The 18744-nt window shown below is 36.2% G+C and overlaps 3 protein-coding genes across 9 annotated transcripts; 2 read left to right on the top strand and 1 right to left on the bottom strand.

Moving 5' to 3' along the window:
* On the top strand, positions 1-3840 carry LOC143447249 (oxysterol-binding protein 1-like). Its single transcript, XM_076947257.1, has one exon. The coding sequence runs from the start codon at positions 238-240 to the stop codon at positions 2536-2538; it is 2301 nt and encodes a 766-aa protein (XP_076803372.1). The 5' UTR covers positions 1-237; the 3' UTR covers positions 2539-3840.
* Positions 3826-14209, top strand: LOC143447247 (uncharacterized). 4 transcript variants are annotated; one of them, XM_076947256.1, is made up of 19 exons: positions 3826-3936; positions 5590-5782; positions 5994-6144; positions 6272-6329; positions 6544-6976; positions 7722-7936; positions 8791-8969; positions 9434-9607; positions 9751-9968; positions 10219-10432; positions 10668-10847; positions 11051-11182; positions 11344-11502; positions 11663-11760; positions 11943-12206; positions 12373-12577; positions 13194-13319; positions 13392-13540; positions 13776-14209. In XM_076947256.1, exons 1-19 carry the CDS (start codon positions 3900-3902, stop codon positions 14092-14094), a joined length of 3504 nt encoding a protein of 1167 aa, XP_076803371.1. In that variant the 5' UTR covers positions 3826-3899; the 3' UTR covers positions 14095-14209. The 4 variants fall into 4 exon arrangements, with proteins under 4 accessions (XP_076803371.1, XP_076803369.1, XP_076803370.1 ...); XM_076947254.1 differs by having other exon boundaries at positions 6272-6350; XM_076947255.1 differs by having other exon boundaries at positions 6266-6329.
* Positions 14210-14400: 191 nt separating this feature from the next.
* LOC143447250 (cysteine-rich with EGF-like domain protein 2-A) lies at positions 14401-18041 on the bottom strand. 4 transcript variants are annotated; one of them, XM_076947260.1, is made up of 10 exons: positions 17872-18041; positions 17537-17730; positions 17353-17402; positions 17196-17234; positions 16984-17036; positions 16725-16851; positions 16334-16534; positions 15880-15984; positions 15069-15269; positions 14401-14668 (listed from the first exon to the last, which is right to left on the bottom strand). In XM_076947260.1, exons 1-10 carry the CDS (start codon positions 17989-17991, stop codon positions 14544-14546), a joined length of 1215 nt encoding a protein of 404 aa, XP_076803375.1. In that variant the 5' UTR covers positions 17992-18041; the 3' UTR covers positions 14401-14543. The 4 variants fall into 4 exon arrangements, with proteins under 4 accessions (XP_076803375.1, XP_076803373.1, XP_076803374.1 ...); XM_076947258.1 differs by having other exon boundaries at positions 14401-15269; XM_076947259.1 differs by lacking the exon at positions 15880-15984 and adding an exon at positions 15728-15826 and having other exon boundaries at positions 14401-15269.
* Between the last annotated feature and the right edge of the window lie 703 nt (positions 18042-18744).

Raw genomic sequence — 18744 nt, 5'->3', positions numbered from 1 at the left:
GTTGGTTTGACAGTGAAATAGTTTTTCATGTATATACTTTGATAAAACCTAGATCATATATGCCAAACATAATAATAAGACAAATAAATCTAACCAGCTTGACCTAGTAGCTTTGAAGTAATTTCTAAGGTAAATTCATACTTGAAATTTTTAGTTATGGGCCTAACATATAGTTGAACATTTATTATAAAGAAAGCAGGATAAATTAAGAACAGAATAAAATATTTGCTTTCTGTCATGTCTGAAAAATCAGAATCTGACCATTTCAAGGGCTGGTTGTGGAAATGGACCAACTACATCAAAGGTTACCAGAGACGATGGTTTGTTTTATCCAATGGTTTGCTTTCCTATTATCGGTCACAAGCAGAAATGGCCCATACTTGTCGTGGAACGATTAATCTTGCCGGAGCTTTCATTGTCACCGAAGATTCTTGCAATTTCATGATCTCAAACGGCGGGGCTCAGACCTTCCATCTAAAAGCAAGCTCTGAGATTGAACGACAGCGGTGGATCACTGCTCTTGAACTGGCAAAGGCAAAAGCATCACGTATGATGGAAAATGATGACTCGTCAGATGAAGATGGTGGCATGGTTATTGTTGATACACCTCCCAATGTTGAATTGGTCAATCAGGTCAATCAGAGTGTTGACAGTGATCTGCGTTCTACTCTGCGATTATTAGCTAGCAAACTTGATGACTTGGCAACATGCAATGACTTAATATCTAAACATGGTGGTACACTTCAACGTTCACTAGCTGAACTAGAGGTAGCTGAAAATAACTTAGGTCAGATTGATTCTGGAAATTTGTCAGCTAAGATTAAAACAGTCAATGAAAGGGCTACCCTGTTCCGAATAACATCTACCGCTATGATCAATGCTTGTAATGAATTTCTGCAACTGGCACAGACGCAAGGTAAAAAATGGCATAAAGCCATTATTCACGAACGTGAACATAGACTGCGTCTGGAGGAGACTGTAGAAACACTTGCTAAACAGCATAATACTCTGGAACGAGCCATTCATGCAGGGACAGGTCCACCTCGTTCTGACTCAAAAATAGACGAGAAAGAAAACAATAACAATGTGTCAGAAGATGAGGATGATGATGATGAATTTGTTGATGCTTCCGATAAAGGTTTCACCACAGAATTTGTAAAAACACATAAAAAATCTGAAAGTACAGCCAGCACTACTTCTAGCATATCGGTTGATGTTAGCAGTGTTAAGGATGAAGCTGCCGCCATTGCAAGAAAGCAGTCAAGTGTGAAAATTCGCCGCACACAGATTCCAGACAAACCAAACTATAGTCTTAATCTTTGGAGCATTATGAAAAACTGTATTGGACGTGATCTTTCAAAAATCCCAATGCCTGTGAATTTTAACGAGCCACTTTCTATGCTTCAGCGCCTTGGCGAAGATGTGGAATATGCTGCAATACTTGATCGAGCTGCAAAGTGTACGTCCTCACAAGAGCAGATGGCTCATGTTGTTGCCTTTTCTTGTTCCAACTATGCAACTACCTTGTATCGAACTGGAAAACCTTTCAATCCACTCCTGGGTGAAACATTTGAGTGCGACCGACGCGAAGATCTTGGTTTTCGCATATTGTGCGAGCAGGTCAGCCATCATCCACCGGCTGCAGCTATGCATGTTGAGTCAAAAGACTATGGCCCTAACAGTGGTTGGACGTACTGGCAAGAAATATCACTAAGTAGTAAGTTTCGTGGAAAGTATCTTAATGTTTGCCCTCTTGGAGTTGTACATCTTAAGTTTCATGCTAGTGGAAACTACTACACTTGGCGCAAAGTCACCACAACTGTACATAATATCATTGTTGGTAAGCTGTGGGTCGATCAGTCTGGTGAAGCAGAAGTAATCAACCATACAACAGGTGACCGGTGCAAGCACAAGTATTTTCCATACAGCTATTTTTCTCGTGATACTCCACGTAAGGTTTCCGGTGTAGTTGTTGACAAAAATGACAAAGCCTATTATGTCATGTCTGGCACTTGGGATTCACACATGGATGCTGCCCAAGTCGACAGTGTCAACTATTCCAACAGGTCCAAGCCAGCCTACAAAACACTACCTGCAAAGCGACTGTGGCAGAAGTATCCTTTGCCCATTGGATCGGAGAAGATGTACTTCTTTTCAACCTTGGCTGTTACCTTGAATGAAGAGGAACCTGGAATTGCACCAACCGACTCCAGATTGAGACCGGATCAAAGAATGATGGAAAAGGCAGACTGGGACCTGGCAAATGAGCTTAAACAAGGTTTGGAGGATTCCCAACGTGCACGGCGCCGCAAGCGAGAGGCCGAAGCCATTGCCAAAAAGGCCGCTGGCCAACAAGTCGAACCATACAAGCCAATATGGTTTTCTCCAAAGAAATGTGAGATCACAGGCGAAATATTCAATGTTTATCAAAATGAATATTGGGAATGTAAAGAAAAGGCAGGTTGGTCAAGGTGTCCATCTATCTTTGAAGTACAAAAACCTCCGATCCTTCAGTCAGTAACAGCAGCTGAATCATGAACTTCTTTTGATGTTTGTTGCTTTATGTTTGTGCAATATTTCATGTACCATGGCAGCTGTTGTATTATTTGCTAACATCATTTGACCATTTTGTTATAATTTAAGTGATTGTTATCTACCACCTTTGTTATAAGCTGCATAAAGTATTTTCATTTCAGGTAATCACTGGTTTTTTCACTAAATTTTATACGAGTATTGCAGAACAACATAGCAAGTGATTCTTCAAAGCACAATCAATTCATCTAAATGGCTTCCATTTTTTATTCAAACAAAAGCAATGCAGTTCATAACACACTGCTGCTCTATTCTTTCAAGTCCTGCATGTTATTGGCTGTATGGGAATTGTGTAATTTGTTATTGTATTATAAAGTTATGCATGTACTAAAGCACTGAATCTTAAAATTTTGTAGGTTTTTGCAACATGTAGATAACCTTTGCTTTCTGCAGCAAATTGATACAGCTATACTTTTCTCCAAGGTTGCGCTACTGTTATTTGTGATGCCTTGTCGACTAAATCTATGTGCCATTAACTCATAATTTCGCTCTTCTTGATTTCCATTTACTTCTGAACATTTGATACGTCTTATATAATCATCATACCGTCACAGCGGCCGACCTTAACTTACCTTAATTTGGTAGACAAAGGAACAGAAGTTTGTGTTTTATTATTGACAAGATTAAAATGTGTTTGCTCTTAAGTACTGAAGTTAATGGCTGTGGTTTTACACGTTTCAGTAATTGTTCTTTGTACAATACCTGGAAAGAGTTGTGTTCCTAAAACACACAAGGTAATTGCCATGTTGTCTTATTTGACATAATGAAACAAGAAAATCCAGTATTTTTCCAGCTGTCCTGTTTTCTTGTCGCTCAAGATGTCTTACTTATCCTGGACGTTTAGTTAAAAACTGATCTGCACAGACCAGGAAATAGTGGTACTTTCACCTTTCTTGTGCAATAGTTGCTATTGAAAGTTGTGGCTTGGTGATTATATTTGTCACATATTATAACTTAATGATTAAATGTCACATGTACGTCCTGTACGATTGTCTTAGCTGTGTGCTGTTGCTTTCTTTGGTAGCATATTGAGTGTTGAGTAATGAATGCGAAGTGCGGGTATGCTTATGGTTTATGGTATGTATATATTTTTTTCAATTTAGACTAGGCAAATTGATTTCTGCTTTATATTTGAGTGAGTGTATATGCTACAGATGCTTGGTATTTCGCTCTACAATTGCCAATGTTCGTTGTTTAATGTTTTACAAATTTCTATTTACTGAGAAATGTTTTGTGTTGACTTAGCAGGTACCTTGCAATAATAGTATTAGTAAGTTATGAAGTCATAATATGTTGGTGATGTGTCAATGATGAAAGGATGGATGAAGTATCGCCAAAAAGGAGGTGAATAATGAATATCACTTGATTGTTACGTCTGATATTCAACAATTACAAAGTGATATTTTTTGGTAGATTTATGTAACATAAAGTAACATTAAACATGACTATTCCAAACTTGTAGACAGTTGAAAAAACTCCGTGCAATGAGGTAACAACATACATTAAATGTAAACCCACAGACAGACCTGTATTGAAAAAATAGATCAGTTCAAATGAGGTAAAATAAGATTCTATTTGCATGTTTTTGGAAAATCAGACCCATGTCGAAACACCTCTGAATGCAGCTGTTGCATCATCACCTTTTTAAAGTCGTTGAATCACATTATTTAGCATTTTAATACTCAGTGTCTGGTAAACAAGGTTTGATGTAGTTGCGCAATTTGTTTCCTCATTCAAAGCTTTGGAGAAAGTAAACAATACGTATGATGGAGCTAACATGCACAATTAGATCTAATCATTTTCCTTTTAGTTGTACATGCCTGGATGTTAGAGTTGGTAAGGGTTGTAATTATAAACAACACACTACGGCATCAACGGACTGCTAAAAACATGTATAAGGTAATGCGAACAACATTTATCAATACTTTCCTTTAAATATATACTTATTGACAAAAGTAAATGATCCATCGCAGGGATGTATATTGTCATAGTTATAAACGATAAGTAAATGTATGTATTCATGAATATTGAAGCATTGTTACTTGAGGTTAGTGTAACCAACCATATATTATTACATTTCATCGAAAAAGAACACATTTTTTAATATTTTTTTGAAGTCAAGTTAGTCAATACTATATATCTTGTGCTCCCTGTAACATTTTCTAAAACTTATGAGAATATCATAATGTAATGGAATCACATTACTGTATTGTTAAACTTGTTTTGGCTAAGATATGCTATTTATCTTTTCTTGTAGTTGGATATTTTCTTGAGTAAGTAATCTCAGTATATGTGCATCAGTGATGCCCAATAAACAATATGTCAATCACAATGGTTGGTCGGGTAGATATTTTACTTATTATCTTTGTTTCTTTTGTTTTATATAAATCGAAACTGTTCGACCATTTCTTTAAGCTTTGTTAAGTCTAAATTGTATGAGTAATATATGTTCAATTAAATATATTTAGCAATTTGTATAAAAGCTTTTTTGTTAGTCGATCAAATTGACCCGGCCATTGTAAAAAAAAGCTTGCAAAACCTAAAATGTTTGTACGCCCATTACATTTTATACACAGTCTCATCAATTTGTGAGGTGTATTTAACTGATAATATTGTTTATGTCTGCAAGGAGTTAATACTGTATAAAAAGTCAGTTTGAAGCTACTGTTCATTGATAGGCTGCCACTATTTCACCAGAAAAAATCTTGCGTTCGACGCTATTTTTCACAGTTTCTTGTTCAATGTTATAACATAGTAACTTAAATTTTACCATCTAATCTAAATCTAACTCCAATAAGACCTTAAATAGCTAAGATTAACTTTCTGCATGCCCATTCTCCAAACCTATTTTAATGTTTCTACTTTATACTACAAGTCCAATAAACATTGGACAATATAAATGGATAAAGGTACGTCAAATCTGTAACGGTAAGGGTCATCATACTTTTCTCCCATTATAAGTCCTGAAATAATTTAAATATTAGTTTTACTTTTCAGGCCTGGTTGGACGGATTACCGGGCTTCGAGAACATCGTTACTGGTTTGTTTTGACCGATGACTGCCATTTGAATGGCTTTAAAGATGAAGCTGCTTCAGAACTTGGCAAACCAGAAATCACATTCAACACTCAAAATTCTGCGATAACCATCAGTCAAGATACACAAAATCAATTTGAAATTATCAGTGATAGGTAACAACTAACTTACTCAATAATGAAATAATTGATAAATTTGCTTTTAATGCTGTTTTATGTAGCAAACAATAGCTCAACGTCATGCCTAGAGCTTAAGCAAAGTTCAAATTGTCCTTACATGTTTTATTTGGACATGTGGATCAGGTTTTCTCTTGATTGGAAGACGTTCTGTGTGATGACACCTTGTTATTTTTTGTTATCTTTTAAGGCAAAGCTTGGCATTTGTTGTTGACACATCAGATGACACACTAAGCTGGGTTTCGGCTATTCAACAATTACGCAGCATTAAACAAGGAGTTTCCCCTGCACCAAGTAAAATTCTCAAAACTAAAGTTATCTCTCCACCAACTACTACACTGGTATGTTTTAGGTTCATGTTTTTGCGGATGCGTTTTTATGATTTTAAAAATGTTTTGAAATATACTATGTATTCACACTTAATACGGTATGCCTGTATAATAACAGCATATTTTTTTGAAATATCAGAAACCTCGTTCAGCAAGCATTGGTTCGGGAAATACGTCTAACAACAATGTTTCAACAAGTGAGAGTGAAAGTCTTAATGGTTAGTTCATACTGGTACTAGGTTGCTAAGACTTTTATTTATGCATGGATCGTATACAATATTTTGGGTACCCGCCATTTAACCACAAAGATTGATTTTTTAATTATGTGTTAGACTTTACAGAAAAAACTGTGCAGTTCTCTGACAGAGTAACTCACTGCAAAGCTGGCTTTATTTACTTGCATTTCACCAGGCCAGCTTAACTTCGACGATCCCCTGGCTATCTCAACAACTCCTTTGTCATCTGGGTTACCAGAGTTTGAATGGGACAACGAAATAAATTCCGCAACTGGCTCATCAGCATCTCCGTTTTCCACAACCCACGACGAATCCAGCGCTCTTTTCCAACTCTCACATGAGCTCGCAGACGCCAAAGCAGAGCTGGCTCGATGTCAGCAGAGGATCACAAGCTATCAGGAAGTGCTAGCGTCCAGGGATCGACAGCTGTTTGAAATGCAAGATGAATTACTCGGCAACGATAAGAGCATTGTGACTAGTGAGGCGTACCAGAATATGGAGGAACAGGTCAAGTCATACCGTGACCAGAATGCATTGTTAAATGAGGAAGTGCTGAAATTGCATCAAATGTGCAATAGAACTAGACTACAAGCTAAAGAGCAACAAAAGTGAGCTGCTGGCTTAGTATGATAATTATTCCATTGTACACTGTATTTGCTATAATCTGTTTTATTTGGTCGTTTTGTCTAAAAGAAAAAAATAATTTTTATTTTTTGTGTTACTGTATATTTTGCTGTGTTAAAAGCAACAGTTTTGTAAAGGACAGGTGACTTAAGAATGCAGCAAATATTTATATAATCAAAAGATGTTGTGCTCATATTCTACACAACATAATAGGGCATTTTGTGTTGTGTTGTGGATATTTTATTGCTTGCTTTTCAGGCAGTATTGTCAACGTCAATTACAATTGTTTTAATTATTGTCAGCTAGTTTTGTTTGAAAAAGAATATACAAGATTAAACACTGGGCAATGGGCATGCTAAGTAATGCACACACAAAAAATCATCAAATTTTGTTTTTCCCTTTTGTGCTTCATCGTCAGGAAATATTACTAACATAAGAAGTCATAGTACAAAGTTCAAGCAGGTTATAGCTGATTTAGCATGTCTCTTGTACCGTTCTTGTTGTGTGTGAACTTTGTGACTGTTGCATGTTCTAGAAATGTCATTATGAAACATTTTATAAATTAAGTGATTATTTTCCACATCTTTCATGACCAATGCAAGACATAAAGTTGATACAGATGTTACGTGAGAGATGACGTTGAGTTTTTTTAACACATTGCAATAGCCTTATTAGTTTACAGCTTTTGCTTTGTTATTTGATAATTTATTTATTTTTTGGTTTATGTAGGAAATCTGAAAAACTTGCTTCAGACTTGCGGAAGTTTCAACGTGATTATGTGTCTTTGTTGAGTCATTGTGTCTATCGCCCACTAGTGGAACCAGATGAGGGTGCACGCTTTACTGTTCCTGAGCGCGAACATCATATCACAACATTGAAAAATTTGGTTCGTCAAATGAAAACAACCAATGATCGAGTTTTGGGATGTTCAATTCCTACATTAGGTTGGTGTTATGTTTTGTAAGAACATTATATAAATATACTATTGCACATTTAAGATCCGAACATAAAACAAATTGCAAAATCAATTATTATAATAAGTCTGCAGGCATGTTGTGTAACTATTACTAGGCATATAATATTCTGGCAACCTGCATGTAAACTTATGTAATCTAAATAAATTTTAAATCATGCACATGAAATAGTAAGAAAGGAAATATCAAAGCCCATGATTTCATCACAGCACAGATGAAAAGCAGGGTTTTTACATGTTCTAGTCGCTTATCTTAAAGTAAAGGTAAAACTTTAATTCGAATTTCCTCTTAGTCAGCAATCAATACAGCTTGTAACCTAAATATTAACTTTATTTGCACAACCAATGTTTTGTGTAGTTGGTAGTTTGATGAACAGTGTATACCATTTTTTTTGTTACTCAAATACCACACTGTTTGCATAAATGTTTACCTTGGAAATTTGTTATTTGTCATGAAGATAGTGCTATGTAAAAGCATAGTACAGTATGTTCTGCAACTCCATAGTAGCTTATCGCAATCAACCAGATATGGTTTAGACTTTCGAAGCAAAATGACATCAACCTGGAAATGTCATCCCATATTCTGAATATCTCTAATTAATAATTGAATGACTTCTTCTTCAATACCACGATCTGTGTCTTCACTGCTGTTTGTGTTTGATTATCCCGCAGTTTTCATTTAGTTACCAATATTAATTCCAAAGTGTATGGAATATGAGAATACGTCTCAAAATAATTTGCAAATAGCTGTTAGGTCTGTAATGGAAGTTTACTACATTTAAGTACCTCAGCTCTCATAAAACTTCTCTTTGTGTGCTTGTATAGGAAAGGTTGAACATGTCGATGTGTTTGGGTTTGTCCATGCCCTCCCAAATGAAGCGTTGCAGGTAGAATACATTGCCCATCACCTGCAGGATGCATTTGATGTGTTGGCAGACAGCAATGTGGACAACCAAAACAACTTAAAGAAGTGGAAAGCCTTTATCAGTGATAATTCTGAACAGGTGATTTAAAATCATGATGTCATTTCTGTCATAACCTGCTTCCTGTTTAAAGATAGTTTGAAATGTTTATTTTTGTGATGACTTTATACACTTGAATGATGTGTACAATTTTACATATAACATAAAATGAGTTCACATTGTATAAATCTGAATCTTCTCTTTTGAGAGAATAAGAGAAAGAGATATATTTGTTATGTAGTAATTAAATGGCAATGTATAGACTGAATTTCCTCCTTTTGAGGAAACGATCTGTAGACCTATAGATGTAAATATTGCAAACCTACATTCCGAGACCTTCAGGTTTTCACTAATTGTGTGGGCGCTGCTTGAACAAATCATGTGATTTCACTGAGACTATGTTAGCATTAGATTCCTTGTTTATAATTCTCCATACAGATAATTTCTATTTTATGATTGTCATGGGTAGATTGCCACATTGACACTTTTCATTACTTTTTCCCCAGTTTGAAATCTCCCCACAATTCCGCAAACTGGTGCTTCGAGGAATACCAGCCCAGTATAGAGCATACATGTGGCAGAAGCTCATTACGTATTACATAGGAGACAAAAAGCATGCGGCAGGTGAAGGATATTTCGACCAGCTTTTCGATCAGCAAGATGCCAAGAAGGATAATAAGGTATTCCATACAATATACATTGAATAAGGTAATTGTCTGACAAGTTTGTTATACTCGAGGTCAATGGCAAGCACCTAGCGACGTTGTTTGTGTGAGTAATATGAGATGAAAAAGGACCAAGTTCGTGTTTTATTGTTCACTAGACGTTCACAAAAATGATAAAACAAATTGTCATGGATGTTCCGCGAACAATGCCAAATAATCGCGATTTCTCTGCCACTGATTCAATCCATCGAGACAGATTGCAACGTGTCCTTACTGCCTTCTGCATTCATGCAGATTCGGATATTGGATACTGTCAAGGATTTAATTTCTTGGCTGGCGGTGGCCTTCTTTTTCTGGAAGAGGAGGATGTGTTTTGGTATTTAATTTTTGACCATAGACTTCACTTCATGATAAAACTGTATCTTTCTATTTGTTGTGTGCAATTACTGGTAGGTAGTAGTACAATTGATTTGTTGTCAATTATCATTGATTTATTTTCAGCTGATTTAGTGATTTTGTATGATGGCATAGTTTGAGTAACAAGCTTAAATGCTTATTCAAACACTGTGTTGGGACAGATGTTTCATAAACCGTTGGTAAGGCTGATTTGTACAACTGTCTTCAAGGTTTTTGGTTGCTGTGACTGAAAAGATTTTTCCTCCCGATTATTACTGCAATGGCCTGGCAGGTTTGCTTGCGGATCAGTATGTCCTGCAGCAAATCCTTTCTCAAACAGCTCCTAAACTGATGGAGCATTTAATGAGATTCTCAGATGTTGATCTTGCTGCCGTCACCACTGGTTGGTTTCTTGGCTTGTTCTTTGACTGCTTGCCATTTCAAGTAAGTGTTTTTTTATGGCACAATTGCTTCGTACTACAGTACTACACGACAGTTTAACTGATAGCTGAATATTTTTATTGCAAAGGAAACATAAAACTTTAAAATCATCTCATAACGTTTGTTCATCTTCATCTGCATTTTGTGTGTTTATTCGTATTAACCTCATCGTCTTATACGTCTGTGTTTGATTTTGGGCATTGCACGTAGCATTGTTGAAAATCTTGCCATTTTTCAGGTGTTGCTTCGAACTTGGGATTGTTTTCTTGCCTTTGGGCACGAAGCCGTATTTCGAATATCCTGTATTATATTGAAATTATTTGAACCTCGTTTGTTGGAACTTCATGATTCATCCCATCTTCTGCATGCTGTTAAGAACATCCCACGTCTATGTTCTGATCCACTTTACCTTATTAATGTCAGTGTAGAGTTTCATCTCATTTCTATGATATTTCTTGATAACATTTTTAAAGGATAATAACAATTAAATTGAAGAATTGCTGAATTTTTGCTTGGTATTTCTTTCATTAGCTCCATTCAGTATAAGAGCTTGTTGTTTCCTGTGTATATGTTTTAACGAAATCTAGTAATATTCTTCTGTGATGTTCATTGCATCATCAGGAAGCATTTAATGCTCCTTTTCCTCCATGGGAAGAGATTGAAGAGCTGAGAGCTCAATATGAGGAGGAATTTTCCAGAAAACATCAGGAAAAGCTGAGACAAAGACAGTATTATGACAAAAGTGTTGAACTGGTAAATAATGTTTTTCTAATTTATTCTGCATAATAGAAAGTAAAAGAATGTGCAGTGGTGTTGCAGTTTTTATTTTATTAGCTTGTATAGCAGTCCAACTGTTAGATAATACACATACATGTGTGTACTTTTGCATATTTAAAGTATGTGAATTTTTTCAGTGTGAGGATGTATTATCCGCAAATTATGCTGGTGACAAATTGAATTTTGAATGCGGTGCAGTAGGTGAGAAAATACTGTTAAGTGCAAGTTGCAGACTGACACAGAACTCGCAAATTTACGAAGTTGTATCCGATCAAATCAAGGCATTATCCTTACCGGTAAGTTTGATTGCTCACATAAGAACCCATCAGCATTAATCTAAAACATATCAGCATGAACTTCACCTTTTTTCTTTGCTTTATATTTTAAACAACTGAATGTGGACTATTATTCCCTGAATTATAATTTGTATGTTCTTCATTTAAAAACAAATGCAAGATCACTAGCCGTGTTATGTGCGTCCATGCAGTTGCTAACGACGTTGTTTTGGTTGGTCTCATCTCCGGTCAACTACAAGCTTACTCTGTTCATAGCAGGTTGGTATCGTGCATTATGTCATTTGATTCATTTGCATCATATTTACGTTATTATACATATTTTTGCTCAAAACAATGCAAGAAACTCCATGCGTTTGTCATCAACCATGAATGGGCGACACTAACCATTTGCAATACTTTCATTGTGCTGGTACATAACTTGCATATTTTTACTGTTTCAGCTCTATATGTTGGAGTATGTCCCTATCAGATGTGGTTTTATCCATCACTACTCACGGGGATATGGTCTACGTGGGAACAGCAGATGGGAAGCTGCACATCTTACAAGAAGGAGAAATCTCATCCAACAAAGTTGGAATGAGGAAACCTAAGCTCAAAGATTCTATTGAGTTAAGCAAGCGACCCACAACTGCTGTTTGTCTTATCGAGTCGGAAAATTGTCTCTGGGTCGCGTCTGGCCCGGCCATTTACATTGTTAATTTAGAGTAAGGCTTTTATAAGTTTAGTTGATCATCATTACTATTAGTTGATGTAGTTGATTGATCATAAACTGCTCAATATTGATATACAATACAAAAAAAATAAAAAATATCAATGTAAGTAAAAATGGGGTTGCTGTAGCTTAAAAGCAAATATTTTTTTAATGAACAGGACGTACGAGACCGATGGTTTCTTTCTTATCTCGTCTCGGTTGGAGCAAGTGTCGATGATGCTTCCTAATTCCAACCATGTGTGGATTGCAACAAAGGACTCTTCAGTGATACAACTACACGACTGTACCATGTACAGCAAACCTCCACTGCTGGTGTATGACATTGAGAGGGATCTTCCTCTACCACCGTTATATCCTATGATGGTAAGTTGAATGCCAGTGCACTTCTAATTGTGATAAAAATTCTGAAGTGGGTGTAAACTTATTCCTTACAAACAGAGGTAGGCAGTCGGTACTTTGAAAGTACCGTCGGTAACGCCAACAGTACCTGGCAAAAAATGTACCGATGGTTCCAGTATTCGATACTGTTTTAAAAAAGTAGTTCGGTACCTTGTCAGTACTCGGTACCGGTACTTTTCGTGTAAAAGATGCTGCAGCAAATGCAATAGTTACCGCTATTATGCCCCGGTAAAGGTTACTCCAGGTCAAAACATATGAGGCGTTACTCGCTCGCAATATTACTTTACATTTCTAGATTAAAAAAGATCAACAGATGCTATAGTTGGTATTAAGGATTAATAAACATGTGTTTTTGAACTAATCACGCGAAAAGTACCAAGTGCCGGAACTGACTGAAATTTCTTGAATAAAGTAATTCGGTACTTCTTTTCCAAAAAAGTACCGACGGTACCAGTATCGGTATTGAAAAAGTACCGCGGTACAGTAAGTCACTGCCCACCTATGCTTACAAAGAGCGACAGAAAATACTTGGCACCGTTGCATTGCGACCGTAATGATCATACTGTTATGTATTAACCAGCCTGATGAGCCTAATCCAGATGCATCTCCAAGTAAGAGAGTTTCAGCCATGGTCCTAACCAATCATCACACTCTTTGGATCGGAAATTACGAAGGAGAATTAAAATTTTACGATCTGAAGCCTGAGGTGATTGTAGCTATATAGGTATTTCTATTCAGTCTGCTCATGCAACAAGTTGATAATTTTGATGATTTAAAGGTCGTCAAAGTTAAAGGTGCAGATGAAGAGCCGTATGAAGAAGAGAAGGAAACATCACTGGAACATGAGGAATCGGGCAAACTGACATTAAGCCTCATTGATTGCAGAAAAATATCCGAAAGACCAGTTCGTTGTCTGTTAAAGTATAAGTGAGTTTGTTAAGAAATGTCTTGTATTAATAAAACAAACACTTGCTGAAAATGAAATCACACAGCTGTTTCATAAAATTTCAAGCTCAGCTTTGTGTAAGTAGAACATCCGCGAACGTAGTCAATTGGCAGAAAATCAGAGAATTGAATTGAATACATTGCTTGATCATAACAATTTTGCTCTAACCCTGATTGCTCATAGTCGTTTGTAGTTTATCATAGCAATCTTTTACAGTTCCCAGGTTGTATCCTGTTCTGGCTACTATGGTGACGAAGGTTCAGTCAGGGTTTGGACGCTCGACAGAGATTTCATAAACGTCGACGTCGTAGCGTCAGGAACATCAAGCGGAGAACTTCTTGAGGACTCAGCATCATTAGACTCAAGCTCAAAGTCTGTTGATTCTGCCCATGCTGACTCTCGGCGGTCGGAGGGCATGGCTACAGATACCTGGCGTGTGATGAAGAAGACAGCCAATTCAACCATAAAATTGTACCGAGACAGAAAACCTAATCTTCGCAAATTCATGAACATGCTTGGTAATAATCAAAACTAGTTTTCGCAGTATACAGTCTGATACCTGCACTTGCCATATTTTAAATCAATTGTTGATTTGTCGTTTTTATTGGTTTTGGTGCAATACAAGGCCTAATATAATTGCGTTTTTAAAATTTGTGGTTGTATTTTGGAGGTTAATGAGAACTCGAACGCTAGAACTCAGTGCTACAAACTAATTATAATTATTTGCATCTGTTTATTGAGTTTTTTATTGCTAATCAAAACCAGTTGTGGCAGATATGATTAGTTTTCAAAATATCGTAACATCAGTCATATATAGAAAGCTGAGCATAAAACAATGATCTTTCATAGAAATACTGTATTGCAACACAACGCTTCATTTGTCTACCAAGTACCACATCACCACTCTAACAGAAGGTGCAATTGATCAATCATGTCAGGCATTGCACATTAAATTTAACTAATTGAACTACAAGAGGCTTCAGTTTATAATTCTTCTTTTTTCTCCTCTTCCTCCTTATTCACTTCATCCTTCTTTTCTTCTTCCTTTTTTTCTTCCAGCTTTTCGTCTTCCTCCTTTTTCTCTTCCGTTTTGGGTTCTTCCTTTTTTACTGTTTTTGGAAATAAAGCGAGTTACAAAATTGTTTTAACTTGCTGGGTTAGTAGTTGCTACATATTATTCCCCAACATGCTATCGTTGTTGAGAAGCTGACAACTACAGTTCCTGATGTTGCTTAAAGTGGGGATGTGAGAAGGACTGATAGATTTTGTCCGTTTTGTCGGAAGCCCACCAAAGTCCGGCTGAGAAGAAGCTCAGAAAGAACATCAAGGTCCAGAACATACTTCCTTTTGCAGCAGCTGTTCCCAACAAGCAAATGACTACAGCAAAGATTAATTTCTTTATCTCGTTATCACTCAGGCTGTCACCGTCGTCAGAACTACCCGCTACCGAATGTCTAGAAGCACCATGATCCTTTCGATCATGACATTCGTCCCCATAGCAATGCTCACCGTCTTCAGACTTTTTCTCTGTCTTCTTACCGGGACGTTCTGGAACATAGCGTGAATAAATGGCCGGGTCAGGCTGGCACTGACCGCTCACTGGGTCACGCCTGAAAAATCGTGCACACTCACATTTGTAGTGACCGGGAGTGTTGACACAAACTTCATACATTCCCAAGCAAATTGCTCCACTTGCACATTCGTCAATATCTTTAAACATGCATTTTTGCCTTAGATTTGTGTAAAAATAGTTTTTCTACAATGGACAAGTGTTTGTGATTAGCCAGACCCAATTACAAGTTCTGTCTGGCATAAAAATTTAGCATTGACAAGTCTATCATTAGTTGAATAACGTGTTTAGATGAAATTCAGAATTGATGTTAGTGAAATGAACTATCAAAATGGAGATATTATGTAAATATTCCACATCAGAAAGCTACGGCTTGAAAAACTACAACTTTAAACAGTATGTTTTTAGAAGTAATGTATTTTGCTCTGTAACTACAGTGGGTCTAGAATTGACAAAACACTATGGTTGAAACAGTTTTTATATAAATGAAATATTTTATGTGGTCGCGAAGTAGCTAGTCATGATGTTGAAAATGTCGGTTTGGGACTAAATGTTTGATAAGATGGGTGAAGTGGATGTGATTGTGATGTGGAATAACCTTGGCACATGTATGGTATTCTCATAATTGATCCCGAGGTGCAGTTGTAACAGTGGCGTCTGGACGGACCAAAACAAGAAGTGCAACTTTCGCTACAGTCTGTAATCATAATACACTTGATTATGAGGCTACGCAAGGGATTACATTCGAACCTTGACAGACAAATGGGTGCCTCATGATGGCACCCTGCTTGCAACTGAAGCAATTTGTATTAGTTGGCCCATAACAGCGTGCACACATTGGATGACAAGTCCATTCTGTTGAAACATGCATGCACTGGGGAATTAATATGCAACAACACCAACCACTGACAAATGTGTGGTGGACATACAACATCAAAATCAATACAACACTTGCAGACACAGGTGATACGATAATGCTTATTATAGTCTGTGGCTTGGATTTTATCATTTGAATATACATGGATACTGAAACATGCACAGGTAAAAGATATTATTGTCACAAATGCTTATTAGATGTAATTGCGTTATAAAATTAAAACTATTATTAAAATAACTTACAAAATAATACTTTCAGCGTTTCTTACTTCAGAATCATTAACAAGTTTAATTTTCTTACTGTACTTTCACCACACCGTTTGCTTACCTTCACATTTATATGAACCTACTGTGTTGGTACAGTATTGCCCAACTGGACATAAGTCACGCTGTTCGACACATTCGTTCATGTCAACACATTTAAAAGCTTTTTCATCATCGGTGTCATGTTCTTCCCGATAGCCAGTCCTGCATGTTTCACATTCGGTTGCGTTTCCACCAGTGCATGTTTGACACGTTTCATGACACACTGTAAATTTGAACATTATACTTCAGCCAAAATTCATTGAATGGGTATTTCTTGGCAAATATGTTACTCTGTGTGTCACATAAATTACACACAAATAAAGCTAAAATTAATTCATACTACAATAAATGCTTTTCAACATAATGGGTATCGGCATAGTTCTAAAAGGATACAGTGAAATGGAAGTACTTACAAGTGCACATTACGTAGGTATCATTGGAAAAGCTCTTGAAATAACGTTCATCACATTCATTGCACAAATCTCCTGCGTAGCCAGCTTCACAGATACATTTTCCAGATCCCTGCTTGTCGCCAGCACCCTGTATAAAATGGCCACGACAACCAATCGATTAGAAGTGCCCACTTAACATTAAGTGTTCATATCCTGGAAAAAACGCCGCCAAAACTAAAAAGAGAAATGGTTAAACATCATTATTGAATATTGGCCATACCTCGCATTTTCCTCTACCAAAGCATATACTGTCTGAATCCCCCTTAGGACATTCTAAATATGAAAAAAAATCATAACTTTTAAGTAAAAATTGTATGTAAGTAACTATATTGTCAACTAAAATGTTGTAAATGACAATGATAAAGAACATGGTACTGCATGTAATTTATAACATCATCATATGGCTGGTGTAATGTCATCAAAAAGACAAACCTTCACAATCTTCACCAAATGTGTTTTCTGGACAGCAAACTGAAAAATAATTCAAATAATTACAAACATACATAGCATAACACGTTTATCTGAGTAATGAGACTCTTGTCAGAAAATGTTAACCAAACAACAGCATAAAGAAAAACTACTGATTTACCTTTGGCAGTTTTTACACAGAGATAATCTTGAAGAGCTTCTTTGTCTTGTCTGAGAAAAAGGACAAATTTTGAATCAGTATCAAATAAGCCAGCAATTGGTGTGAAAAAATTAATACATTACAATAAATAAAAAATTTATTCCAAAAAAATGAACAAAAGTGATTGATTATTATTTTCACTTACAAATCTTTATACCACTTCTCAATATCATCTTCTCTTTCCTCCAAGATTTTGTTGCATTGGTAATTATCCTTTGTACATGCAGTTTCAAGGATTTCAACCAATCTCGTTTCACTTGTCCTGAATTTTAAATCTCTTTTTTCCTCCCACGCAGTATCACCACCTCCAAAATTTTTGTTTTTTGATTGATCTAAGCCCTGAAACGAATATTTTTAATCAAAAATGTTGTTAATTACTTTTGAAAACTACGGTACTAGTTATGAACATTATGATAATAAATAATTCTGCAATAGCTGAAATTGTGTATATGGTGATCAAAAAAGCATCAGCAAACAAACCTTTAGTATTCCCAAAGCTAAATCTTTGCAACCTTCACACGGGGTCTTCTCACAAGATATTGAGTTAATAATTCCAAGGAGTAGAAGGGATAAAACTAGTATACAATTTGAAATGCCCATTGTATAAAAACTATATAAATTATATATACAAAAATACACCTAAAGTATTGTTTTCTAAACAAAGAAATAGCTCACATTAGTTTTAAAGAATTTACCCTTGCAGTTGTATATTGTTAGCACCAATGTATGTTTGTTTTCACCTTACACAGCGTAAACTTTAAGTAACTAACTAAATAACTAACGTTATTCCGTAACTTATTTATGTATTGTTGTATAGGCCTACGATTTTAAATATGCTGCCCAGCAATTCACTTGTTTCCACTGAAAATCACCAATATACAAGTATGGTTGTAACGGCGGTGCATGATATCGATTCGGCACTAATAGTAAAAACCACTAAAAGTTTTCATATTATCATAAGCTCGCCTATTGCCTACATATTACCAACGTCATAACGCTAAAACATGGTAGGCTTAGCTAAATTTTCCTTTCTAAACGTTCAACCAGCTCAATATTTTAACAATGGCAACAAGAGTAAAGCAAAGGAATTTGGAAACATTACAGTTCGACGTGTCCATCTTTACTCTGCGTCCCAAATTTCCATAGCAAATATGACTGAAAACTAAGACGCGTCGCTCTATAACATGTAGTTTGTTATCAGCGTGGATTTATTGATTTTCTGCGTCATAATAGACACCGGTACCGCGTGTACAACCACGACCAATCAAAAATTGCCATATCCAGCTGTTCACATATTCAATGGGTTTCAAGAAGTGCCGATTTCGAAAACTTGTTACTACTACGCGTTGAATT

Source organism: Clavelina lepadiformis, chromosome 2, assembly GCF_947623445.1.
Source record: "Clavelina lepadiformis chromosome 2, kaClaLepa1.1, whole genome shotgun sequence".
NCBI classification, from domain to species: Eukaryota; Metazoa; Chordata; class Ascidiacea; order Aplousobranchia; family Clavelinidae; genus Clavelina; species Clavelina lepadiformis.
Note: the sequence above shows the minus strand (reverse complement) of the source record. Positions and strands in the feature narration are given on the sequence as shown.